The 14,860-nt window shown below is 43.2% G+C and overlaps 1 protein-coding gene across 1 annotated transcript in view; it reads right to left on the reverse strand.

The window, feature by feature from the left end:
- Nucleotides 1–14,860, reverse strand: part of MIPEP (mitochondrial intermediate peptidase) — a 149,243-nt gene that overhangs the window by 31,177 nt on the left and 103,206 nt on the right. Inside the window, exon 18 of the mRNA XM_077298398.1 lies at nucleotides 14,429–14,502. Within this exon, the coding sequence (XP_077154513.1) occupies nucleotides 14,429–14,502 (74 nt within the window). The remainder of the gene's footprint in view (nucleotides 1–14,428; nucleotides 14,503–14,860) is intronic.

Below are 14,860 nucleotides of genomic sequence, written 5' to 3' on the forward strand. Positions count from 1 at the left end.
CTTCTCCTTTGCCGAGATAATCCGTCCCCCCAACAGGTATGGCATATCCAGTTGCTGATTAGACACCTCAACATCCAGCATCTTCACCTCCAAGATCATCTGAGACCAGCCACCTGGACAGCCCAGAACCTTAATATCCAGCATCTTCACCTCCAAGATCATCTGAGACCAGCCACCAGGACAGCCCAGAACCTCAACATCCAGCATCTTCACCTCTAAAATCATCTGAGACCAGCCACCCGGACAGCCCAGAACCTCAACATCCAGCATCTTCACCTCCAATATCATCTGAGACCAGCCACCTGGACAGCCCAGAACCTCAACATCCAGCATCTTCACCTCTAAAATCATCTGAGACCAGCCACCCGGACAGCCCAGAACCTCAACATCCAGCATCTTCACCTCTAAAATCATCTGAGACCAGCCACCCGGACAGCCCAGAACCTCAACATCCAGCATCTTCACCTCCAAGATAATCTCAGACCAGCCACCTGGACAGCCCAGAACCTCAACATCCAGCATCTTCACCTCTAAAATCATCTGAGACCAGCCACCCGGACAGCCCAGAACCTCAACATCCAGCATCTTCACCTCCAAGATCATCTCAGACCAGCCACCTGGACAGCCCAGAACCTCAACATCCAGCATCTTCACCTCTAAAATCATCTGAGACCAGCCACCCGGACAGCCCAGAACCTCAACATCCAGCATCTTCACCTCCAAGATCATCTCAGACCAGCCACCTGGACAGCCCAGAACCTCAACATCCAGCATCTTCACCTCCCAAGATCATGTGAGACCAGCCACCCAGACAGCCCAGAATCTCAACATCCAGCATATTCACTGCTTTTATCATCTGAGACCAGCCATCTGGACAGCCCAGAACCTCAGCATCTTCACCTCCAAGATCATCTGAGACCAGCCACCCGGACAGCTGCTACAACAATCGATTTACATACTCGTAACCAAAGAATTTCTGCACTAACTGTCAGAAACCATCTCAGGGAAGCTCATCTGCAGCCTGTTGTCCTCATCGGGGTCTCGACCTGACTGCAGTTCGTTGTCGTAACTAAATTTAGTGGCAAATGCTTACATTCAATGGCGTCTGGCACGTTAGAGAGGTGTTCTCTTCGTGGATGAATCCTGGTTTTCACTGTACAGGGCAGATGGCAGACTAAATGTATGGCATTGTGTAGGTGAGCAGTTTGCGGATGTCTACGTTGTGGAGTGGCCCATGATGGCGGAGGGGTTATCGTATGGGCAGGCGTATGTTGCAGACAACGAACACAGGTGCATTTTATTGAAGCCATTTTTAATGTGCAGAGATACCATGACAAGGTCCTGAGACCCATTGTTGTGCCATGCATCCACAACCATCACCTTTCATTGTGGCAGCCTGAGGCACAGTTGTGCAATAATCACATATCTAATCAGAATCTGGATTAGCCACACGTGAGGTGGATGGATTATCTCGGCAAAGGAGAAGAGCCCACTAACTCAGATTTAGTTGAATTTGTGAATATTTGAGAGAAAAAGGACTTCTGAGTACATAGAAAAGTATTAGATCTTTGAGTTCAACTCATGAAAAATGGGAACAAAGACAAAATTGTTGTTTATATTTTTGTTCAGTATCTATCTATCTATATATACACACACACACAGTTGTGAGGAAAAGTATTTTCCCCCTTCTTAATTTCCTATTTTTTTGCATGTTTGTCGCACTTAAATGTTTCAGATCACCAAACAATAAATGTTTGACAAGGCTAACACAAGTACGGTAAACACGATATACAGTTTTTACAAGAAGGTCTTTATTATTAAGGGAAAAAAAAATCCAAACCTACAGGGCCCTGTGTGAAAAAGTGATAGCACCCTAAACTTAATGACTGGTTGGGTCACACTTAGCAGCAACAACTGCAGTCAAGAGTTTGCGATAGCTGGTAATGAGTCTTTTACAATGCTCTGGAGGAATTTTGGCCCACTCATCTTTGCTAAATTGTTGTAATTCAGCCACCCTGGATGGTGTGTTTCTGTTTTTTTTGGTTATACACCTATTCACACCACTGTTGAGTATTTTTTGCCACTTGCTGCTTCAAGTATTATAGTTTGAAGTGTGAGTAAGGACGGGTGTTATTACAACTCTTAGTCCATACGTCCCAAAACATCTGGCGTAGAAGTAACAAAGCATTTCAGAAAAGGAACATCGTACCAACAGTAAAATATGGTGGTAGTAGGGTGATGGTCTGGGGATGTTTTGCCAATTCAGGACCTGGATGGCTTGCTGTGGTAAATAAAACCAAGAATTCTGCTGTCTACCAAAGAATCCTGAAGGAGAATGTCTACTGCCATCTATTCGTGACCTCAAGCTGACGCATACTTGGTTTATGCAGCAGGACAATGATCCAAAACACACCAGCAAGTCCACCCCTGAATGGCTTAAGAAAAACAAAATTAAGACTTTGGCGTGGCCTAGTCAAAGTCCTGACCTTAATCCGATTGAGATGCTGTGGCATGACCTTAAAAAGGCGGTTTATGCTTGGAAACCCCCGCTGCAAAGATGAGTGGACAAAAATTCCTCTACAGCGTAGTAAAAGACTCATTGACAGTTATGGCAAATGCTTGGCTGCAGTTGTTGCTGCTAAGGGTGACCCAACCAGGTATTAGGTTTATGGGGCAATTACTTTTTCACACAGGGCTTTGTAGGTTTGTTTTTCTTTTTTCCTTAATATTAAAAACCTTAATTTAAAAACTGCATTTCAGTGTTTACTTGTGTTAGCTTTGTCTAATATTTACATTTGTTTGGTAATCTGAAACATTTAAGTGGGACAAACATGCAAAAGAATAGGGGGCAAACACTTTTTCACACAACTGTACATACATACATACTGTTGTTGAATTATCGGAGGAAACTGTAAAAATAAAGGCAGTGTTTGTTATTTGTTATTAAGTGTCAATGAAAATACATTACACACCATTATGTGTATTGTGTGGCGAAAAAACCTTTTAGATCAGCTCAAACTCTGGAAATTGCTGGTATCCACAAATGATTAAGTTAATAGGAGTAGGGGGGAAAAGTCGGTCTCGGCAAATAGTTTAAAGTAGTTGATCCAACACTCAGGAATTTGATAAAATCAAATATATGTTTCAAAACGGTTAAAAGAATACATCAATATACCCTGTTCAAAAAAATAAAGGGAAAACTAAAATCCCACATCCTAGATATCACTCAATGAAATATTCCAGTTGTAAATCTTTATTCATTATATAGTGGAATGTGTTGAGAACAGTAAAACCTAAAAATGATCAATGTAAATCACAACTAATATCCCACGGAGGTCTGGAGTTGGAATGATGCTCAAAATCAAAGAGGAAAATCAAATTGCAGGTTGATCCAACTTCAGTGAAAATGACTCAAGACAAGGAAATGATGCTCAGTAGTGTGTGTGGCCTCCACATACCTGAATGACCTCCCTACAATGCCTGGGCATGATCCTGATGAGGCGGCGGATGGTCTCCTGAGGGAACTCCTGCGACAACTGGACTAATGCATCCGCCAACTCCTGGACAGTCTGTGGTGCAACGTGACGTTGGTGGATGGAGCGAGACATGATGTCTCAGATGTGTTCAATCGGATTCAGGTCTGGGGAACGGGCGGGCCAGTCCAAAGCTTCAATGCCTTCATCTTGCAGGAACTGCTCACACACTACAGCCACATGAGGTCTGGCATTGTCCTGCATTAGGAGGAACCCAGGGCCAACCGCACAAGCATATGGTCTCACAAGGGGTCTGAGGATCTCATCTTGGTACCTAATGGCAGTCAGGCTACCTTTGGCGAGCACATGGAGCGCTGTGCGGCCATCCAAAGAAATACCACCCCACACCATTACTGACGCACTGCCAAACCGGTCATGCTGAACGATGTTGCAGGCAGCATATCGCTCTCCATGGTGTCTCCAGACTCTGTCATGTCTGTCACATGTGCTCAGTGTGAACCTGCTTTCGTCTGTGAAGAGCACAGGGCACCAGTGGCAAATTTGCCAATCCTGGTGTTCCGTGGCAAATGCCAAGCGTCCTGCACGGTGTTGGGCTGTGAGCACAACCCCCATTTGTGGATGTTGGGCCCTCAGACCATCCTCATGGAGTTATTTCTAACCTTTTGTGCAGACAAATGCACATTTGTGGCCTGCTGGAGGTCATTTTCCAGGGCTCTAACAGTGCTCCTCCTGTTCCTTCTTGCACAAAGGCTGAGGTATCAGTCCTGCTGCTGGGTTGTTGCCCTCCTACGGCCCCCTCCACGTCTCCTGGTGTACTGGCCTGTCTCCTGGTAGCGTCTCCAGCCTCTGGACACTACGCTGACAGCCACAGCAAACCTTCTTGCCACAGCTTGCATTGATGTGCCATCCTGGATGAGCTGCACTACCTGAGCCACTTGTGTGGGTTGTAGAGTCCGTCTCATGCTACCACGAGTGTGAAAGCGCATCAAACATTCAAACGTGACCAAAACATCAGCCAGAAAGCATTGGTACTGAGATGTGGTCTGTGGTCCCCACCTGCAGAACCACTGCTTTATTGAGGGTGTCTTGATAATTGCCAATAATTTCCATCTGTTGTCTATTTCATTTGCACAACAGCATATGCAGTTGATTGTCAATCAGTGTTGCTTCCTAAGTGGACAGTTTGATTTCACAGAAGTTTGATTTACTTGGAGTTATATTCTGTTGTTTAAGTGTTCCCTTTATTTTTTGAGCAGTGTATGATGCAAAAAAGTTTGTGGACAAAAAACCATGATAGGAATTGTAATATGGGAGATCGACGCGTTTCGAACTTGTTTCTCACTGGTTCGGAAACATAACATGTGTATATAAATATTTAGATGGTACTTTTGTTCATTGTCTACTGAATTCCTCTTATTTTGGTAACCGCTGTAACTCCATCATATAATGAGCACCCCGCCCTGACTGCTAAGAGCAGGACTCCTCTTAGGGTGACGTCTCTGGCTTATGCACTCAATGTCTTCCAGGGATTAAGTCAATTTTAATCCTGGTTGACGTTTGTCTAACATTGAGCATGTTCAGTAACAAATGTGTCAGCCAACTCCTAGATCACATTCTACTGATCAATAAAGATTGGGCCATTATATTATAAAAACGATGAAGAACACCGATACTCGGAAAAGTTCAGTCCCACCATACTGGAGACCAGGAGTATTGTCAAAAAGGTTCTTCTATCTATAACCTATACCTGAACAACCTGGGCGAGATGTAAGATTCAGCTTCAGTCACGTGAAATCCCAGGTATAGAGACACGAGGACCTTTTTGACTGAAAGGAAGAACTTAAGAGTCATAGCATTGGTGCAAGGACTGGTTGCTTGTTTTCAAAATGAGCAAAGCTTCAATGTGACCTTCTCTAACTCACACACTAGAAACAAGCACGAATATATGTTACACACAATCATATCACATTAGGCTACTTTCACACCAGCGTCGTGCACTGCATGTCGCTATGCGTCGTTTTGTAGAAAAAACGCATCCTGCAAAAGTGCTTGCGGGATGCGTTTTTTCTCCATAGACTTGCATTAGCGACGCATTGCCACACGTCGCAACCGTTGTGTGACGGTTGCGTCGGACCGTCGCCACCAAAAAACGTTGCATGTAACGTTTTTTGGTGCGTCGTTCCCGTCTTTTCTGACCGCGCATGCGCGGCCGGAACTTCACCCCCGCCTCCCCGCACCTGACAATGGGGCAAGCGGATGCGTTGAAAAACAGCATCCGCTGCCCCCGTTGTGCGGCGCATTCACTGCTAGCGTCGGTACGTCGCAACGACGCTATTCGTCGTGCGTCGTACGACGCTAGTGTGAAAGTAGCCTTACAACAGCTGGTAAGAAGGAGGAAGGAACACAGGTCCTTCAGACAGCCTTGTCCTGGACCACTGTTCCGACCACATCCCTCCAATTATAATTATCAGGCCTATGGTATTACGATCCTTCAGCTTCCATAGAGATCTGGTGGGAGTTCGGAGGGCCTCACAACCAGATTATATTTTTAGGCCCCTTTCACACATCAGTTATTTGCTATCAGTTGCAATCCGTAGAATTTTGGGAAAAAAAACGGATCTAGAGACTGATGAACGAAAAAAAGAAAAGAGACATACTAAACTGGGGAACACCCAAAAAGATCCATATCAAAAATAACTAGAAATCATCAATATTTATTAAAGTCCAAAACACAAACACAATTATAAAAACATTTAAAAACCATAACACACAGACCCCATAATGAGGCAGACACCCCCCAGGACTAAACCAACAATATTGGAAGTATTATAATAAAAGCGATACATGGCAGGCCTGATAAGGCAAATAGCTATAAGCTATAAAGAAATGAATAACGTCAATAAAGATCAGTTTATAATAACACCAGCCCCCATTTTTAATAATAAAGGGAGCACCTATATCTGTATACACTGGTGAAATACCAGTAGAAAAATGACCAACCGGACTCACCTAAATGGTTGTGATAATTCAGACTGCTACTAAAAGGAGTTATAGCTCACAAAACCAGATAATCAAAAACCACCATGATAGGAGGATGAGAAAAGCCGGCCTATCCAAGATCTATACAAACCAAGGCAGGAAGGTCCTGGGAGGGTCAAAGACCCAACGCGTGTCGCCACAAGAGTGGCTTCATCAGGGGTAAAAAATAGTGATAGAGGACTTAAACTACTTCTCTATATATACGGTACCTAAGTGATCTGGTCGCAAACAGCTGGGAGCCGCGTGTGGCATGCTTATCAAGATGCCGGCGTCATAACACAGTGTGCAGATGGAGCGACGGGTATACCAAGATGGACGGTATTCTTAAGATCTGAAAATATCTGACATAATGGAAGACTGTAATCAGTTTATTGAAGATCTTAACTGTAATTTACTTAATATCAAATTGACTTCCATTATTTCAGATTCGTCGATCGAGTTCTTGGATGTCAGATTGTCTATAGAGCAAGCAGGTATCATTTGTACTCTGTTTCGCAAAGACACTGCAACAAATAGTCTCCTCCACTTTACAAGCTTCCACCCCTACCATCTTAAGAATGGCATCCCAAAAGGTCAATTTCTCCGGCTTAGAAGAAACTGTAGTAAGGATGATTAATTCCTACAACATTCTAAGGACCTGTCTGATCGCTTCAGGAAAAGGGGCTACCCTCAGCTGCCTTCCAGAATGCATGCCGACAAGAGAGAAGTGATCTTTTCACAAAGAAGGTACATGATGCCCCTCGTCCCCTTCCACTGTTCACCACCTTTAATAATCAGTGGTCGGATATTCGGGAATTATTGGATCGCAATTGGGGTATTTTGATGAGCGATAAAAGAACCATCCCATTTGTGTCTCATTCTCCCTGTTTGGTAGCCAGGAGGGCTAAAAATCTGAGGGATAATTTATGCCATAGCCACTACCAGCGCCCTACCATAAGATTAAATCGTGGCAATAGAATTTTTGGCTCTTATCCGTGTGGGAACTGCAACATCTGTCAGTATATGATTGCACAAGACGGATACTTTATCTCCACTCTCTCCTTTCAGATCCGACCAAGGGAATTTTTCAACTGTAAATCGCGTAACGTAGTATACGCTATCTTCTGTGATTGCCCTATGGTCTATGTTGGTCAGACTACCCAGGAAATAAGGAGAAGGATTCAACAACACCTTTCTAATATTTCAACAGCACAGAGAGATCGAGCAAAAAACCAGACTTTAACATCTGTTGCCACGCAGTTCTTGGACCAGCACCAGGGAAGAACATCCAGCTTCAAAATTATGGGTCTAGAGACTGTTAAAATGAACATTAGGGGTGGTGATCTACATAATCTGCTTCTCCGCTATGAAAGCAAGTGGATTTTCAATTTACAAAGCCTTTCACCTAAAGGTCTCAATGAAGAGTTGCTCTTTACTGGGCACTATAAACAACTATAGCTGCCCTTTTTCATCTATATGGGAGTCAGTGTACACATGCACTATTTTTGTCATCGTTTTGTATTGTTTGATTCATGTTTGCTGTTTATATCCTTTTTCGTATATTGTTTTCCTTATTTGTATAGTTTTGTAATTTTTAAAAAAATGACCAACCGGAGCTCTATTAATGACAGAGTCGGGGTGATAATGCATTTTTTGATGGGTCCTTTCGCTATGCATATACAGATGTTTATATATATATATCTGCATCTAGATATATATTTTCTTACAGCATAGCGTCCTGAGTTTGTTATAACATGATGTTCAGAGTATTTCTCCTCATTTATACTTACCCTTAGGGCATACCATCCACTCAGGTTGTTGGGTTTTTATTCAAGGATCATGCCATCAAACTGGTTATTGATATAGGTAATGTGCTTGTGGGTTTACTAAAAATTCTTCATCTGGTGGGCCATATTCCTGGCATGCCTTTGTGCTTGTCGCCATACCTACCTTACCAGAAGTTTACTCCTCTTGGTGTTGGAGATAGCTCTGCATGCAGTGATATAATGGTGTGACCTACCTATTTACTATTATTTTTTCATTTATTATTATTTATATATATTATATTTTTTTTATATATATATATATTTTTTTTTTTTGTATTCATTTCATCTTCTTCAGCATATTGGAGGTGTATGTGTGGGGTAAGCGTTGGTGGGGGTAGTAGCAATGTGTTGATTCATGTTGATGTGTTTGTGTCCTTTAAACTATTTGTGTATGTGTGTACATACACGCACATATGTATAGGGGAACTTGAGGCACTTGAATAGGTGTGGTTTTTATTATCTACCACCCACGCATGCGTCGTTTACTCTGAGCGGCTTTTTCCCCCTTTTTTTGCTGGTGCTTTCTGAGCATGCGCCTTTTCTATTTTCTGGGCGTATTCTTTACCATCCTTAATATTCAAACTACTCAGTCTTTTGTCTCCTTATTGATGTGCCAGTTACAGGGGTTGCTGTGCTGTTATGTTCACACTCACTTTCAGCTATTTTGTATACTTTACAAGCATTCATGCATTGACAAGTAACCGCTTCCGCCCCTTCTGCGCAGGCGCTGACTATCGTCAGCGGTTCATGGGAACAAGACCCGGATTAACTTGTTTCCTTTCCGGGTCAGCATGTTCTGTGCATGTGCAATACTATTCCGGCCGTCCATCTTGGTATACCCGTCGCTCCATCTGCACACTGTGTTATGACGCCGGCATCTTGATAAGCATGCCACACGCGGCTCCCAGCTGTTTGCGACCAGATCACTTAGGTACCGTATATATAGAGAAGCAGTTAAAGTCCTCTATCACTATTTTTTACCCCTGATGAAGCCACTCTTGTGGCGACACGCGTTGGGTCTTTGACCCTCCCAGGACCTTCCTGCCTTGGTTTGTATAGATCTTGGATAGGCCGGCTTTTCTCATCCTCCTATCATGGTGGTTTTTGATTATCTGGTTTTGTGAGCTATAACTCCTTTTAGTAGCAGTCTGAATTATCACAACCATTTAGGTGAGTCCGGTTGGTCATTTTTCTACTGGTATTTCACCAGTGTATACAGATATAGGTGATCCCTTTATTATTAAAAATGGGGGCTGGTGTTATTATAAACTGATCTTTATTGACTGTATTCATTTCTTTATAGCTTATAGCTATTTGCCTTGTCAGGCCTGCCATGTATCGCTTTTATTATAATACTTCCAATATTGTTGGTTTAGTCCTGGGGGGTGTCTGCCTCATTATGGGGTCTGTGTGTTATGGTTTTTAAATGTTTTTATAATTGTGTTTGTGTTTTGGACTTTAATAAATATTGATGATTTCTAGTTATTTCTGATATGGATCTTTTTGGGTGTTCCCCAGTTTAGTATGTCTCTTTTCTTTTTTTCGTTCACATGTATTTGTGACATACTTTGGGTTGAGCCCCTCTAATCTCTTAAATTATTGTGGTTGGTGCCCTCCACACTCTGTTGTGTTTTGGATCTAGAGACTGATGACGCCGGATCCGTTCTTTTCTCATAGACTTGTATTAGCGACGGATGGCCTCACATTTCATCCGTCGTTCAACAGATCGTTCGAAAATTGTTTGTCCGGCGGCCGGAGACAACAAAGTAACGTTTTTTTGTGTACGTCGAAAAAACGGATGGATCCGTTGCCGTCTGTCGTTTGCTCGAATGAAAGCCTATGGGCGCCGGATCCGTCAAATGACGGAATCTGGCAACGGATTACGTTTTTTTAAACCGAGCATGCTCCGATTATTTTTTAGGATCCAATTAGCCAGAACCGTGAAAAAACGGTTCCGTCGCACCAGTTTTTCACTATCTGCGATGGATCCGTCAAGCCTACGGATTGTAACTGACGGCAAAAAACTGATGTATGAAAGGGGCCTTACCCTTGATGAATCAAATCTGACTAATGATTATCTAGACCTGGGATCAGCAGCTTCTAACTCCTACTTTTGCGAAACATAAACATTACATGTTCGTGGTTTACAGACCGGATACGGACTGTGATTTCTGGATTGGCCGTAGGTCTCCTTACCTGAACTAAAGAATTTGGTAGGCGTATGTGAGGCTGTTGTATTTGTGATCGCGGCCGGTCTGGAAATCACAGTCCGTATGTGGACTAAAACACAAATGCTGCCTTAGACAAATCCCCAAAATAAAGATGTGCTTTTATTTTTCTTAAAGGGATTGTCCAGAGATAGGACAGCCCTTTCTAGAACTAAATGTTTGGCCCCGATAAAATAAAAAAACCTGTATTCACCTCCAGTGCTGGCGCCATTCCCGAGGTGCCGGGGTTCTTCTGCGGTGTTATAACACGTGGTTCCCATCTTCGACCGGACTGCACATGAAGAGGAAGTCCGGGCTGCAGCTAATCTTTGACTTCCTCTTCCTGCTCAACCCATACAAAGGCGGAGCCAGCGCTGATTGGGCAGCGGGCACCACGTGTCACAACACCGCGTCAGAGCTCCGGAACGGCGCCAGCACAGGAGGGGAGTATAGTTTTTTTATTTTATTGGGGCCAAACAAGTGTTCATTTCCTATTAGTGGGTATAATACAAAGAAACAACCCCAGAGAACAAAAGAAAGCAGATAATGGACGAGACAACGCATAGGGCAACCATAGAGTCCTCACTAGATTAGAAGACTATAAAATAAGCAATTATTACCGCGTGACCCACAGGTGGACAACCAGTAGGTAATGTATATGTGATGTGGATCATCACTTGGAATCCAGAAGTACATACAGATGTAACATTCCGAGACTATAGAGGACTTACAAGGTTCTGGATATTGCTTAGATCCAAGACCATTAAATCTGTTCAGGCCAAATTCTTTAATGCCTCAGACTTGAAAATAATAAAAGAACTGACATTCACCCTCTTCGGTCCCTCGCGGCTCCCATCTCGCTTTTTGGTCCCCACCGGTCTTCCTTGTTTAGTACCTGACTCTGGAAATGTGGGGGGGGGGGAGGGAATGCCTACTGAGCCAATCACAGGGTGCAGCGGTGACCCACCTCAGCCAGTGAGCCAGCCAATCAAGGAGGGAGACTATAATTTATTTCATTATTTTAAAGCAGGAGGCATTATTTTATTTTATTTTTTAAAATATATACTCTCTGAAGCAAAATATTCAGGACTTGATTTGGAGCTTAACATTGAAAGGGGACATGTCAAAAGGCCAGGTGTTTGCTATGTAAGCTGAGAGCAAGGACCCTGTTTACAGGGTTGTGTCACTTACTGGGCTGCGTCTTTCTGTTTCATTATAATCAGAGTTTTATCAGCAGGAGATTATCACTACAGGACTAGGTGTCCAGTGCCTCCTGGTCCAACCTCGCCCCAGCACTAATTATCAGCTTGCTGTAAATATACAATGTACACAAAAATTAACATACTACCCAAACTCCCTCTGTCACCTCTGGAGAGGGCAACACTCCATCACACTAGAAACCACATAGATCACATGCAGGTAGTTTGGCTTGAGGCACCCAATTAAATATTATGTATATCATTTTATACTGAAACAATAAAGTGTTGATTTTTATTACATTGTTTATGAACAACACTTTGTTATCTAAATGCGACCTACATGTCGTGTGATCCATGTGGTTTCTGATGTGCACAGAAATCTGCCAATCAGTGGTGTGGGCGGGGTTATACAGAGCTCAGCATTCCGAGCTCTGCAGAGAAAACTGTGATTGTATCACATCTGCTCCACCCAGCAAACTAAGCGATACATCGCTGGAATCAGGGTCTCAGTCCCTACATCATGCTGCTGTCAGATTACATAGCAAAAACCTAGTGGCAGATTCCCTTTAAAAACTAAGGGATCTTACAGTACGAATAGAAAGACTATAATCACTTAAAAATAAATAAGTTTCTTATATAAAAAAAGATGTTCAACCATTTTGCAGTATGAACAAGTTACATTTTGCTTACACTTTCTTTCTTTTGCACATATTCAGTGTGTCCATTGCCCCCCATGCACCCAGTGTATGACATAAGAATGCCTTGTTGCCATATTCTTGGCATGCAGAGGAACACAACTGATCCCAGAAAGCAATGTGTCTGCCCAGTAATTGGGGGTAAATACTTCTTACATAGTGGACATCAGAAGTGTCTGCAAAAACAACACCACCTTATCTGAGAGCAGCATAATGTAGGGGCAGAGATCCTGATTTCAGTAATGTGTCACTTACTGGGCTGCTTGCTGTAGTTCTTTATAAAATGACTGTTATTGGGAGCATATTACATTACAGGACTAGTAAACCTGCGGACATGTAGTCCTCCATATTCATGAGCTCTGTATAACCCCACCCCCCGTCACTGATTGGCAGCTTTTTGTGTACACTGACAGAAAGCTACCAATCAGAGGTGTGGGCGGGGTTATACAGAGCTCAGCATTCAGAGAACTGCTAAGTCTGCAGCAGAGAAAACAGTTTATTTAGCAAAAGTGCAGCAAGCAGCCCAGTAAGAGACACATTGCTGAAATCAGGGTCTCGGACACTAGCTTCTCTCAGATGGGGTTGCAAAAACCTATAATAGCAGATAAGCATACTTTTTGGGTAGAACGGTTGGACGAGAGGGGATTTAAAAAAAAAAAAAAAAGCCTAAATTTAAAGTTCACATAAAACATAACAGGAAGAGCAGATGTCGGAGGAGATAGACAGGAGCAAGCGGCAGCCAGAAAATGTGCACAGGAATGTGAGGAAATCCATCAAAGGCTTCCTGCACTTTAAACTAAAAAGTTCAACAGCACCGGGACACAACATAACTATAAGTGAGCGCTACGACTGGCAGATATCACATCAGCGCCGGCTGCAAAATAATCAATGAGAGTGAACTGGAAGACAATATGCGGGATAATGCCCCCCCCCAAAAAAAATAGAGGTCTCCAAGGTTTCCTGCCTATAAAACCATAGGATGACCGCCTGAAAGGCGAAGGTGAACATTCACACAATGCTTTATATCGCTCATCTGCTTCTTCACTGCAAAGTTAATCAACTTTCTAATTAGTCTTCTTTAAAAATGTAGAAAGTATCTTAAAGGGAATCTGTCACCAATTTTTCACTACCTTATTGAAGAGCAGCATAATGTAGGGGCAGAGACTCTGATTCCAACGATGTGTCACTTACTGGGCTACTTGCTGTAGTTTTATTTTTAATCATTGTTTTATCAGCAGGATATTATCATTAGAGGACTACTTGGCCTGCTGCTGCTAGGTAGTCCAACCCCGCCCCCACCACGGATTGGCAGTGTACACAGAAGGCTGCCAATCAGTGGTGTGGGCGGGGTTATAAAGGGCTCAGCATTCAGAGAACTGGCAGATCTGCAACAGGTAAAACCATTTTTAATAAAAACAGCAGCACCCAGTAAAGTAAGTGAAACACTGGTGGATTATAGCTTTTTGCCCCTACATCATGCAACTCTGGAGGGAGCAAAAACCTGGTGAGCGAATCTATTTAAGTCTCAAGAAGATAGAGACACAGAAACAAGGAGAGAAGGCACATGGAGAAGAACTGCAGGATAAGACAGAGGCACCCTGGGTACATACAGAGCTGTCATCCAGCCTATATTACCGGGAGGGACACTCCCACAAGAGAAAAATCATTTATTAGGCTGAAAACTGCATATGAGGCGATAAAAAAAAATGAATACCGTATAACTCTGTATTGTGATATTCCTCTATTATTCCTCCCGAATATTTCTGTCACCATTTCTCATGCTGTCAGGGCTGACCGTCTGATAGGGTCAGCGTCATACTGAGCATGGATGCACCCCAACCAGTAACACACAACTGGCAATTGTCATTACTCCTGGAAAGGAGAGCATTGTGCTCTGTAATATGGGAGTCTCTGGAGATGCTTTACGGGGGATCTATCTAATCACTTAGTGAAGGGCGCAGACATCAAACAGCTCAGCCTTTACTTTACCTTCCACCATGAGCGTAGGCTCCTTTCCTCCTCCGTGTGCCAGCATCTCCTTGCGATATCGTTCTCCCATCACCCTGCAGACAAGACATTTTCGGTTACCAACACCGGCATGCTCAGGATCCCACACGGGGACAATCTCACCTTCACTCACTGACATGTAAGGGGTTTTCAAAAATTTTACAAATTCTACCCAAAAGTAGGAAACGTTATAAAACAATGGTATAAGGTTAAGCACACAGTAATTTAGCAATTTTTTGGCTTATGTGGTGGATGTCTGACAATGACCAAGGTTGGGATGCAAAAATCACATTTTTGGGGTGGCCATCTGTATAAAGTTGACTTTCTAGGTGAAGGTCAAAAGGGCACTCCTCAAGTTGGCTTTTGTAGATGGAGGTCAAAAGGGCATTCCTTAAGTTGGCTTTTTATATGGAG

Source organism: Ranitomeya variabilis, chromosome 3 (genome assembly GCF_051348905.1).
Source record: "Ranitomeya variabilis isolate aRanVar5 chromosome 3, aRanVar5.hap1, whole genome shotgun sequence".
NCBI classification, from domain to species: domain Eukaryota; kingdom Metazoa; phylum Chordata; class Amphibia; order Anura; family Dendrobatidae; genus Ranitomeya; species Ranitomeya variabilis.